At 48.6% G+C, this 12,773-nt stretch overlaps 1 protein-coding gene across 1 annotated transcript in view; it reads left to right on the top strand.

Moving 5' to 3' along the window:
* Nucleotides 1–12,773, top strand: part of FBXO42 (F-box protein 42) — a 32,554-nt gene that overhangs the window by 5,080 nt on the left and 14,701 nt on the right. Inside the window, exon 3 of the mRNA XM_010297328.1 lies at nt 4,863–4,997. Within this exon, the coding sequence (XP_010295630.1) occupies nt 4,863–4,997 (135 nt within the window). The remainder of the gene's footprint in view (nt 1–4,862; nt 4,998–12,773) is intronic.

Below are 12,773 nucleotides of genomic sequence, written 5' to 3'. Positions count from 1 at the left end.
AATGCCGTCCGTTGCGCCAGAAATATTGATCCTTTGATGGAAGAGTGACTAATTTGAAATACTGAAATTTTTTTTATTTTTTTTTCCGTACAGTCTGGGGAGCATGGCACCAACATGATGACTAATTAAAGCAATTTCGTGGGTTTACCCTGAGAGGCAAGGGAGAGGTAAAAGCTGGAATGTTGTTTGTTTTACAGGATGGGCTGCTTTTCTACCAGAGCTCTTCATACCGCCCAGTTTTGCTCAATATATCGCTGCCTTTTGGCTGTATTGAGTCTCTCCGCTGCAGGGAGCAGGAGGGTAGTATTTTAGAGAATAAGGAGGTAGATGTGGGATTATTTTTATTAATTTTTTTCCCCCCACGAAGATGTGGAGAGCTGGGCTTTCTGAGGTCTGCTGCGTTTTTATCATGTTGCAACTTGCGGCGTAGTTGGTGTAAACATCTGTGCCAGCCAGCGGGACTGGGTGCTTTCATCTGCAGCCCTACCTCCTCGGCGCTGCCGCCATCCTGCCGGCTCTCGTGCCAGGCGCAGTTGGGTGCGGAGAGCTTACCTCCAAAACCCAACCCAGTGTTGGAGGAAGCGGTGCCAGCAGCCCAACGTACGATGCTTGCAGCGTTGGCTTGGCAGGGTCCTCCTGGGAACGCCGACAACAAGGGCTGTCAACCTTCAGCCGCAAAGCTGCGGCGCTGTTTTCAGCCGAGGGCCGCGTAGCAATGGGATTTCAACAGCTTAGCTGACTTTTTTTTTTTTTCCCCCCCTCCCTCTCTCCGACAGGGAATACGACCTTTGAACTTGGATGGGTTACTTTATTTGATGTACTTGAAGTTTAAAAAGTCAGTGCCCTTTAATTATTGCAAAGGGCATGTATTTGCATTCAGTTTTCCCTTCCCAGTTGTCTTCATTTCGGTTATTGCGTGCTCCAACTGAAAGCCTCTGATGTTTTGCTGTGTAGCACAGAGGGGAAAGAAGAACACGTTCAAAACAAGCTGGCTTTGCCATCTGTTTGGGTATCAGTGTCTTCAAACATCAGGAATACTTATTCTCTTCATTTCCAGTTACAAAGATACACCATCTATGCAATACTAAAACTTTGGGACACACTGAATTTTACTGCAACTTGAGTATTTAAAAACAAAACCCCAAAACCGACCTAAAAGTCCACCCAGTGGTCTCCAGCTGCTTGTTTTCCACCCAAAAAAGAATGAAAGGCACCAGGGACTCACCCCCTCCTCCCCTGATTTATTCTACACCTTTGCAAAGCTGGTATAAACTGGAGTTTTCACTTGTGTTTTTTTTTTCCCGTCTCATTTTTTTCCTCAAACTGATCCGTCTTCCTTGGCTTCAGAACCTTTGCGTGGCTTGCTAAGAAGAAGAAGCAGCAGGAAAAACACAGTTTAAATTATTTTGGTCTAGGATTAAAATACATGCCGTGCAGACGTCATGGTGCCTGGCTGGCTGGCCTGGTTTTTAAATCCAAATAGAGGAGAAGAATGCTGCCACCTCCCCTCAAAAATAATAAGTGAGCTGTGCTGTTGTGTGAAAGCCGCGCTTGCCAAGGGTTTGGCCTGGGGAGGAGGTAGGAGGCTTTCAACCTGTCACGGTTTAGTTAGTGATTAGATTTCTGAGCAAGCGAAACCTTTCGAGAATGGTGAAGTAGAAAAACTGCAGCATTGCTTCGCACCAAGTTTTAATTGCATGTACTCGGGGTGCAAAGCGCTGGCTGGTGTCTTCCTGGGTGGAGGTGACACTGCAGCCTGCAAGGGGTCTTACTGTGTAAAAATGATAGAGAATTCTCAAGAGAGGAGAAGGTAAAGCTATAAAAAAGCTCTTAATCGTTATTTCTTCCTTGATCCCATCCCAGGTAAATCCACTGCACCACTATTTATATATCCCCCAGCCCAGAGGGAGCTCTGGAGCAATGTGCCGTGGCGCGTAGGTGTGTATTGCATGGTTTGGCAAGATGTGCGTTGAGGTGAAGACGGTTCAGTTGCACGTAAGGACGCCGTGTGGATGCACACAGGGGAGAGCTGGGTGGTCTCCCCTTAGGAGCACCATTGCCCTCGTGGATCCCGTGTCTCCAGCTCCCTCCTTCCTGCTGTGTGGTCAGCAAAGTGCCCTGGACTTGTCACTAAAAGCCAAGGGCACGAGGGCTGCTGGCTTTTCAATAGGGGATCTGCATGACAAGCCCCAGGTCAGACAATGGGGACCCTCGGCTAAGGCCACCGGGCGTCATCACGTCCCCCGCTGAGCCACGGTATTGTCTGTGGGAGCTTGAATGTGCCGGTTTACGGCGTTGCGATTCATTCAGAGCGGAGAGATGAATATCGCTGGCGTATGTATGGGTGGGCTGTGTTAAAGAGTTCTTTCACGCTGGAAGTACGTACCTCCAGCCTGCAAAATCAGGGCTGCGAGGCTGGATCATTGGAAACCAGGGACGTGCTTGTACTGGTCTAGAGTGAAGCTGGAAGCACGGACTTCTTCTCGTGGGGTTTTGCTCTGAATCGTTTTGTCTTGCTACCAAAAGTAGGTTATCAGCCCTTCACTCCAGATGTTCCCTTTTCAGGTGTGTTTTTTTTTGTTGTTGTTTGCTGCCGTTTCAAAAAGAAAAAAGCCTTTATGTCAGTACAAGCTCCAGAGCAGTCCTGTGTCCTGTCAGGTCAGCTCATCTGAATCTCTTTTTATTTTTCAACCGGTGCACAGCTGCGCACAACATGGGATGGAGAGAGAGGGACGGAACGGTGCAACTTGCACCCCTGCCGTGCTTCTCCCTCTGCTTTTGCTTCAGCACAGAATAAATACTGGTGCTTTTTATCAAAGGCACTATACTTGTGTGCGAATCCTTCATCTTGTCGCCTCCCTTGTGCTGCTTATTTACACTGGCACGTGGTCCTCAACCTGGAGGTGCTCTGCGGAGGGAGCATAATCACCCGTGCTCCTCACCTCCGTCTCAGCCCCAGGGCCAGATGCTGCCCTGTGCTCTGGGCTGCCCGCTTGAACTTTGACTTTTTCTCTTCCTTTTCATATGAGGCAATATATCGCTTGTCACCGCGGGGGTGATGACTCCTGCTCCCTCCGAGCCCCAGCTACTACCCTTCAGCCTTCCCAGAGCATAAAACACTGTGGCTTTCTACTATGCACTGGCACATGTGTGCGTAGATATGATTTACGGTGGTTTTCTCCCCCTCCTAGACTTGGTAATAAATGCTCAAGGAATCGCTGGGGAGGCCTTGCTCACGTTGAGAGGGTTGATGTTAGATTTTTATGACTTTTTGAGGGCACTTGTGTATGAAGTTGGACTTTAAGGAGAGATGCCTTGGTTCTGAGTGGGATTCAGGCACTTTGAGACAAGTGCTAGGAGGATATGGTCCCTTTTTGGAAGGAAATCAGGTAGTTCTGGCTTTATCTAAATATAGCCGAGCAGGTAGGTGCGCAGGTTGGAGCCCGCTGCTCTCTTGGCTAGTGCTAAGGGACTGCACACAGGATTTAGTGTTTTGGGACCATCCATATGTGTGGTGCTGAATTCCTGAGGTTTGGAGCCCATTAAATACGTCCTGGGAGATGCAGTAACTAACAGGGCAACATCCCAACAGATCAAGGCTTCAGCTTGTCCGTCCTACCATCCATGCCACACTTTTTTTTTTTTTTTTTTGGCTAAAGCTCTGGGGGAAGAAAGAGAAGAACTTTACAGGCAATGCAAGAATTGAGATTTTCAGGCTGTGTTGAGTCAAGGGAGGATTGAATTTCAAGCACATAGCTGTTGCACACAGTTCAGCGGAGCAAACAGCGCCTGGCTGATCGGAAGGTGTGGATGCACAAGAACCTGCTGCCCGATCACCCAGACCAGGAGCTGAAGTTGCCTTTGCTCCTCAATCCCTGCTTGCAAACTTAAGAGCCGATGCAAATATGTCTATTAAAGCTGCCATTGAAGGATGAGCTTCCTCTTCCAGCATCACTATCAGGCACTCGACCCACTTCTCCTGAGTTAGGCAAGACACAGAAGAGATGCCACTCCCTTGCAGGGATCTCAAGAACGTGAAAGGCGAGGGGTTGTTGTACAAAGTCAACGGGGCTTGTTGCATTTGAGGAGGGAAATGCAGAAATTGGGAAATCCTCTTTGTAATTGTAGGGGTTTAACTTTCCCAGCACCGCTGAATCCTGCTTATCCTTCACGGCAGATAAGCTGAGCAAGTTCTGTCTGCTCTATCTTATGTTTAATTTACTTCTTGTGAGAGGTGCCTGGGTACCACAGGACACTAACTGCCAAAGGCAGACGCTTGCGTATTTTTTTCTGCTGCGGAGTTTGGTTTGGGGCCAAAAGCTCTTTATTACCCTGGGTGTCTTTGAGTTTGGGTTGTCAAGCGTCGTGTTCCCTCCCTGGTCCCCTTCTCTCTGTCTAATCTTTTCCCGTAAGGAGCAAAGGAGATCCGCGTGTTTCAGTGGTGCTTTTCTATGATGAGATAAGGTGAAATATGGAAAAAGAATGTGACCAGGTCTAGGTAGACAGGGCAGTTTCTTAGTCTAATTTGGCAACCCTATAAACCATAGGGACTAGCTTAGAGAAGGTAAGTGTGCCGAGCGCCTTAATCGTAGCTAATCTAATTAACTGCAAGCTTCTAAGGCAGCTTGCTTTGCACTTTCAGGAGCAGCTCTGCTTGAGGGGATAATCGTCTCGGAAGGTTCTTGCTGGAGAAGGATGGTCAGGGATACCCCTTAGCTGGGCCATGGTTTTATTGAAGTCGGAGCAGCCTGTCTGCTTTTCTGCCGTCTGAAACCCAAGGGGAAAAGAAAATGATAATTTTTTCACCCGAAAACGTGAAAAGTCAGAGAATCGGCTGATCTGTGTGTTTGCTTTTTTTCTAGGTGCATGTTACTATGACGCTAACCAGTCGATGTACGTGTTCGGCGGCTGCACGCAGAGCAGTTGTAACGCCGCCTTCAACGACCTCTGGAGACTTGACCTGAATAGCAAGGAGTGGATCCGGCCCCTGGCATCGGGTGAGAGGTGGCAAATGTGCAACTCCCCCACTTCATCAAAACTCACCTTGTCCTAAGGGCTGGCTGGTCTGATTCTGTATTTCCCCATGTGTTTTGTCGTTATCTGACAGGTTTTCAGGTTATATTTTTTTTTTCTTAGCTGCAGAACATGCGTGTTCTTGTGCTTGCAGCACCGCACTGGGTTGTTTCTCTTTGGAGCAGCTGCTCCATGCTGGTTTGTGCCACTTACCTGTGGTCACGAGAGCCCCTATTGATAAGAATTGTTGTCCCAGAGCTGAGATTTTATGTTTTTTTTAATAACTGGTAGCTGCCACTTCAGGTATTTTGAGGAGTGGAGGAGACATGCCCGTGCGGGCTACCCACAGCAACCGGGAGAGCGTGGGAAAGCAGGTACATTCCTGCAGTCCACATGCTCTGAGCAGGGCAGGAAAACGCCACAAATTATTTCCCACACTGGTTTTTGTACTCAAAATGTCACACACGGCATGCTTGTTTTCCTTATATTTCTGAATTTGACTAAAATAACTTTGAGAAAAGCAGAAGAATTGGGGGAAGCTCTTGGAGACGGGGGTGGTCAGTATTAAGCGAGCCATTTCGGCAAAAGCTTTACATTTTGACGAAGAGAGGGAAGAACAAAAGGAAAAGGTGGAAGTGGGGGGGAAGTCAGTATTCAACTAGTCATGTCAGGAAAAGCTTTACATTTAATGAAGAGTAGGAAGAAGAAAAGGAGCTCAGCATCCATCAGGTGCTCCTTGCTGACTCCCTCTGACCCTGCTCCATGTGCTCCAAGTATTGCAGATTACTCAGTTACTGTTTAAAGTCATATTTTCTTGTCTGACATGTTTTTCTTGTATGAAGCCCTCCAAAATCCAGATGTTTCTGCATACTGGTGTTATCTGGGAATTGGTCAGATGTCACTTTGAAATGTTAACACATAACTTGGTGCTTGCTGACCACACGGTGAATATTGGTCTACGCAACTCTTAATATTTTGATTTGATTTTTTGCGTCTACGGCATCCACTGTGTGATGCCCAGAGGTGAGAATTAAGCAACCATGGACTTAAAATGGAGGAAGAAAATAAACCACAGTCTACACGTACGTGGAAACCGGCTCTTGTTCTTCCTCCTTCCCTGCTGTAACTCTCTTCCCTCTGCTCAGGGGTGGAGAAGAGGCCATGGGTAGCATAAACAGGATACCGGGCGATGCAGACCTCTGCTCTGACCCAGGACATCTATTCTTACAGCCCAGCGAGTTCTTCCGTCGGATTGAATGCGGGGCATGACTTGCAGTCGCGTTAACGAGTCCCACCGCCGGCACCCAGCTCCGCATCTCAGTCACTCTCTTGGTATTTCGCAAAGTCAAATTCCCACTGCCTTACTAACAAATAACACTTTTAAAAGAACGAGTCCTGTGGGAATATGTGTCAGAGTTAAGTCCCATGGGAAGATCCCCCGAGGAAATATTTCTGCATGCTGTCATGAGCGCATGTAGCGAGATGGGATCGCAACTGAAACTTCAGGCAGTCTCACCGAACAGAGCGCGCTCTTGTTGCTCCGTCTTCAGAGGAGATGAGTCACCCCGCGCTTGTGCCGGTGGTGGTTTCTTACACATAGCTCTTTTTTTTTTTTTCCTTTTGGTGCCCTTAACCAGAGGGTTGGCACCCGCTGCCTGGGAAGGAATAGTGACTGGAGGGGGCAAAAGCAGAGAGCTTTGAAACTCGGGACTCAGGCATAAATAAGGCAGGGAGGGATTTTTTTTTTTTTTTTTAAGGAAGTGCTAACATTGATTGATGCTCGATGTGTGTGCAGGCTAATTGCTCGTGGAGGTTAAGGAGGAGTTCCCACACCTGCCCTTACGGACTCTATAGGATAGGTCTTGCTGCAGAATAAGACAGTGGCTTTTCCATAAGGGCAATTCTAGCTTGGAGAGATTTGATCGTGCTCTACTTGCACCCTCATCTTGTCTAGTGAGACCTGGGTAAGGCTGCCTAAAGGGAACGGGAACGTGGTGCCAGGGCTGTGCCAAATGCCTTGGACACAGCTCAGGTGAGCTGAAACATCTTCATCCCATTCCCCTCTCTGAAGGGCTTTTCCAGGAGAAAACACCCTTTGTTGTTGTTGTTTGTTCATACCTGTTTGGGTTTTCTTACTTGCAGGCATTAGATGACATCAGAGCTGGATAATTCATCTCCAGCCTGAGCTGCTGCACTTCATCTAGGAGTAAATATTTATCCTTCAAAGAAATAATTGGCCTGTGTTTCTTTAGTCTCTGAGACGGAGGAGGGAGATAATTGCTTCAAAAAAACCTAATTTTTGAGGTTTCAAAGTATTTTTTTGCTTAGATCTAAAACAATGGCATTGACTTTCTACTTATTAGGCTGGAGCAGAACAAGAGAGTTAATGCCTGGCTTTTATGTAGTGCTCTTTACTAGCGGGACTTAATGCTCTACAAAGGAGGGTGTAAGGCAGCAGGATCTCTATTTTAGGAATTTGCCTCTAAACTCTTCTCCCTCAAGCTTTTCTGGCCACTTTGGAGCTACTTTCCACCTCCTCCGCTCCCACGTAGGAGTCTTGCTGGAGCAGGAGGGGAGTGATAATTAACGGCCGGTATTCTGTGGGAAGCCTGCAATGTTATCCCAGGGTAGGTGGTCCCTGGGAGGCAGGTGCCTTCCTCCGTGTGTTGGGGATGCTTTTTTTGCCTTTATTTGCATAATTAATCTGGGCATTTATTTGACTTTTAGCCCATCTGCACAGAGGAGAACCTGATGGAGGACTGGAGGTGATTTACGCTGGAGTTTGTTTATCCAGCTAGAGGCAAGGGTTAGTCTCGACTCCTCTGTAACTCAAGCTGCAGCACGCTGTTCTTGCAGCGCAGGAGCAGGCAGGATGACTTTGGTGGCGATAGTCCTCCGGTTCTCCCCAGAACCGAGCTCTCACGCGGCTGAAACAACCAGGAAAGAAACCAAAACCCATTTGAAATGGAGACTCCCAGGACTTAAATGCAACGGGTAACGTGGGAGCTGCAGGGTTCCCGTGGTGAGCGCTTTGGCGGGGGGTTGCTGACGCCTGGATTTGGCTAACCCAGGGCTTGGCCCTGGATCTGCTGTGCCGGTGGCCGGGAAGGTTTGTCCTATTTCCATGCGGGTTTGTGGAACACTCTTGATGAGATCCCGTGCGTCTCTGTGTGATAAAAACCGCTGGCAGGTCTTAGGAGAGGCTGCCTCGGCCATCAGCAGTGACCCAGGCCCTTTTTACTGCTGTCCCTGTCTCCTGTTCATGTCATCCTCAGGCTGCAGCGGGTAATTTATAGGCAGAATTGAGAGCATATCCCCAGGCAGTTATCCTTCTGGCCTGTCTGTGCTATTTCAGACCGTGTTTCTGCAGACTTTCTCCCTTCCTGTATTTGTTAGTTTATATTCCTCAGGAGCCCTGCACTTGGCCTCTGTCTACCAGAACCGTATGCTAAGCTGGGAAATACCTTTTTTTAAATCGGAGAGAAAAATGCCGGTGGTTTTGCCTGTGCTCCCAGTGGTTTATGGGACAGAGACGGAAAACTATTTTTTTAAAGAAGAGTCTTATTGTGCTTATAAAATCAGGAATGACAATATAAAGACCAGGTCTTTGCAGGGAGAGGAATGCTAGCTGAAGTCCTACAGGATCTGCACATGCTTTATCATCCTCGGCCAAGCACGATCACCCCCTTTGCTAACATCTTCCCTACGGCTACCTGGGAAGGCCAGAGAGCTGGGAAGACCCCACTCCCCTCCTTGACACAGTGTGTTTTCCCACTGCAGGGCTGTGATACCCCGCTCTGATATCAGGAGAGTTCAGGAGACTTGCGGCTCCACTTTTCCTGTTTGCTGCAGAAAGGCTCACTGTGCGGCCGGCCCCGCGTCCACCCTTCCGCCCGGGGGGGTAAAGCTCCCCAGGACTTGTTTCCTGGTGTTTTTGTCTCCCTGCAGTCATGCTGCATTCTCTTTTGCTGGGGAGATGGGAAAGCCGCTCATTTCTTTCTCAAGATTTCAGGATAAAAACAGACTCGGGGGCAAAACTGCTTCATTAGATCTCTGATCCTCTCTGTCCATGTTCACAGTGTCAAGACGTAGCCACGTCAGAGCAGCTGCTTTAGCCTGAAAATTAGTAGAGACCGTCAGCCTGAAGTTTGCACTCAAAACCTTCTGGGTAGCCTTAACACAATGCAGTAAGTGTGGAGAAAAAACCACAACCCTCTCCCACGTCAGTTCCTCTTGGCTGTTCTTTCCCCAGGTCTGCTCCGTGCTTTGAGTGGGAACCACTGGAGTTTGAGGATTGGGTTTCCCCTTGTGAGCTGAGGGGAAGGTACCTTTGATGGTGTTGTGTCAACAAGACTAACAGCCCAAAGTAGGTAGGAGAGACTTTGCTGTCACCTGCCTGAGGTGGTTGTATCAGATGTGGTCCCCATGCGGTGGGAGGCTCTCTTGGCTGAGAGAGCCAGAAACCTGCCCATTAGTCGTTGAGTGCAAGCAGAGCGGTTTGCCCTTGACGAAGCTGCACGAAAACCTTGCCCTGAGCAAAAAAAAGCCCTGTTTTCATCATCATCTTCTAGAAAACAGTGGCAAGTTTTCAAAACAGTTGGTGGAGTTTCATAATGCTGGTCCCGATCCGGGGTGAGCTTCCTTGTTCAGGGCTGCCTCAGCGACGTGAGCGCTGTGGAGCTGTGAAAGGAGACGTGAGCCACAGCGATGGACTGGGCTTTCCAAGGAAGGGACATGGTCGTGCAGCTGAGAGGCAGCAGGCATCCAGCCCTCTGCATCCGCAAATCGGCGTGACGCCTTCATGCGTGGTGTAAATAACTTGCAGGACTCGTGGCTGCAGGGCAGCCCGAAGGATCAATGGGGTTTCTAAAGCGTAAACAGTTGGTAGAGTAGTGGAAACCATCTTGCATTTGGATTTAAAACCCACTGTTGTCTGCAGATCTCCTGAGATTGTGCAGATTGTTCAGTCCTTGGTTGTGTTTTTGCATCTTCTTTTTTTTCTGAACAGCAGTAACCGGCTGAAACTCATTACTGAAATACTCTGCCTGTATCACAATTCTGCCCCCATTGCAGAGTGACTTGCCCTGTGGTACTGTAGCGAGCCATCCAAGGCCCATCCTTGCTTTGGGGATTAAAAAAAGCTGCAAAATCTTGACCTGACCGCACCAGTACCCCCTCTAGGGCAACTTTTCTCAGTCTGTGGATGGCTGCTGGTCCACAAGACACCGTTTGCGAGGTGTTTCTTAGCAAAACAAACACGTTCCCACATACTCAAGGAGAATTGGGTTTTGAAAAACTTTCAAAATTCAGCCCAACTCGTTTCCACTTACAGCCCTTGAGGGGAGGGCTGCAAAACGGTCTCCGTGTACCCGTGTGTTTCTGAACTCGGTGCGGTGTTGAACATCCCTTTTTAATTGAAGGCACACCTAACTTTTTTATTAAAAATAGGAATCACCTTGAGCACGCTGAAGCCATGTCATAGCTGCTGGCCTTCTGGGAATCAAAAGGAGTGAAAAGCTGATACCTGGCACAGAATAACATCTCTAATTATGACTGCAGCTACTGGCTGCGGGTGTCTGATGCTTCAGACTAGAACAGGTTAATGAAACGGATGGAAATCCCTCGCAATATGGACGGTGTCTTTCTGCTGTCATAGTGTTGAACAAAGCCTGGAAGAGAGGAAAACTTTTCTCCAGCTCTCTTCCTGATCTGCTTTGTTTCTTTCTCATTGCCCTTTGAATTTAGTAGCAGTAAGGGCGTATTTCTGCCTTCTCGGAGCTGAGACTTTCTGTGTTATCATTGAAAAATCCCTGACTTTCCCACCACGATGAAAATGCTCTTTGAGCCCTCAAGCCCGGAGTGACTTGACCCCATTGGAAACTCTGCCTTAATTCTGTCGAGTCTGCTGCCTGACTGGAGCTTGCTTATCACGCAGCTAATTTCTGCCCTTCTGAAACAAAAACACAAGTTTCTGGGCTTCGTTCATGGCTGTCCTTTGGGATGGACACTGTCACAGCATGGCTTGCTTGGAATTGCTTTCTCCGATTAAATATATTGAGGTTTTTTTCCCTTTTTGGGCTCACAGGTTTGCAAGGAGATGAGTAACCAGGAGCAAAGTGGTAGTAGCCTTTGACAGCCGTATCCTTCAGCCTGGTGTTGTCCTCTCGGGCTGTGAGTGACGAGGAGCACTGAAGGATGAATCCTTTGTGAAATTTAAGCTGCGGTGCAGAAATAAAAAGGCAAAGTGCATCTTTTGAAGAAGAAACCTGGTAACTAGAGAAATCTAGTGGTACATATAGAAATCCTGCAGAGCACGGTGGGGTCGTCCTGTTGCAGGTACACGGGGTAGTAGCCTGCTGCTCCCAGGTGAAAACTGCATCTGCGCAAACCTTCAACAATTTCTATTGCAAAACACGGCCTTGCAGGGAGCGCCCAGGCGGCTGGGTTTGCTGCGTTTGGAAACAGCCAGCTACGCCCTGCTCTCCAAAGGAAGCAACGTCCTTGAATATAGAGTTTGAACTTCATTACTGCCCTTCCAGACAGCAAGCCCAGAGCTTGTTTGGCAGGCTCTGAGCTGCGGCTCCGCGGAGCTCGGGTGTTTCTCGGTGCCTTTCGGTCCCCTTGGTTAGTCTGTGTGAGGCAGACAGGATGCTAATTTGTTCCTTTCTTCACTCGGGTGGTTTTGAAAAATGTCTCTAATGAAACTTGTGTTATTAAATACGAAATATTTCAAGGGCAGGAGGTGAAAAATTGGCAGGTGAAGGTTTTTTTCCAAAAGCTGTGACACTTCGTTGGGAAAGCACTGCTTGTGCGTGGAGAGCTGGTTTCCAGGAGATTAATCCATCGCTGTTTGGGTTCAATAGGATTGCTCTACGCTGGCGATTAGATGCCTAAGCTGAGTGGGTTTAGGTTTACAACATGCATCTACCCTCCCTTTGATTGTCAGGCCCTGTCCTTCTCCATTCTCATGGCCTCTCTGGCTTGTGTCTAACCTCTGAAAGCTTTTTGTCATCTGGTTCCATCATCTTCCACACCGTGCTTCATCCAGCATCGCTTGTTGTGTGCGGGGTAGCCCTTGTCCCTCGGGAAGGACACCCTGCCGCCTCTGCCCCAGCAGCGTTGTATGAATTACGCCAAGGACGCAGAGGTAGAAAACGCACGCAAATTGGGCGTGCAGTCTGCTGTCTGCAAGGATCTATCTTGCCGAGCCAGGCAGGAAAAGCCGAAAGACTCCCCTCGTCTTCCCTGGGGGTCTGTATGGCTCTTGGAGGCTTTCTGCTTGGGAACCTGCTCCCTACAAACAAAGGCACCTGCTTGGAGAGAGCAGTTGTTTAAATGCTTTAGAAATAAAGCCCTTAAACTCCTCAGCTGGTCAGCATGATGGAAAATAGATGTGAACTGCCTGTACCAAGGTAAAAAAAAAAAAAGGCTGTGCCTCCTATTCTTGAGCACCGCATCTGAAAACCATCTTTCATCGTTCCTCCCTCCCCCTGCTTGTGCCTGGCTGCAGCCTGCCCCTTGCCCCAGCTGGTGTTGAGTATGTTCTCCTTATCGATGCACCCGAGCCAGGTTCCCAGAGCGTTTCCAAATGCTTCCGATATCTGCAGAGGTCAAGTCACTCCATAACTTCATTCCTCTCTTACAGCTTGAGGGTGGGGGGGCAGAGTTTGCTCAGCAATTAAAATGAGTGACTGGTCCTCACCTTGTCCGCAGGGACGTTGGGATGCCGCTGCCGTCACCTCTCTGACATCGGGGTGCGC

The sequence above is a fragment of the Phaethon lepturus genome, unplaced genomic scaffold (genome assembly GCF_000687285.1).
Source record: "Phaethon lepturus isolate BGI_N335 unplaced genomic scaffold, ASM68728v1 scaffold27581, whole genome shotgun sequence".
NCBI lineage: Eukaryota > Metazoa > Chordata > Aves > Phaethontiformes > Phaethontidae > Phaethon > Phaethon lepturus.
Note: the sequence above shows the minus strand (reverse complement) of the source record. Positions and strands in the feature narration are given on the sequence as shown.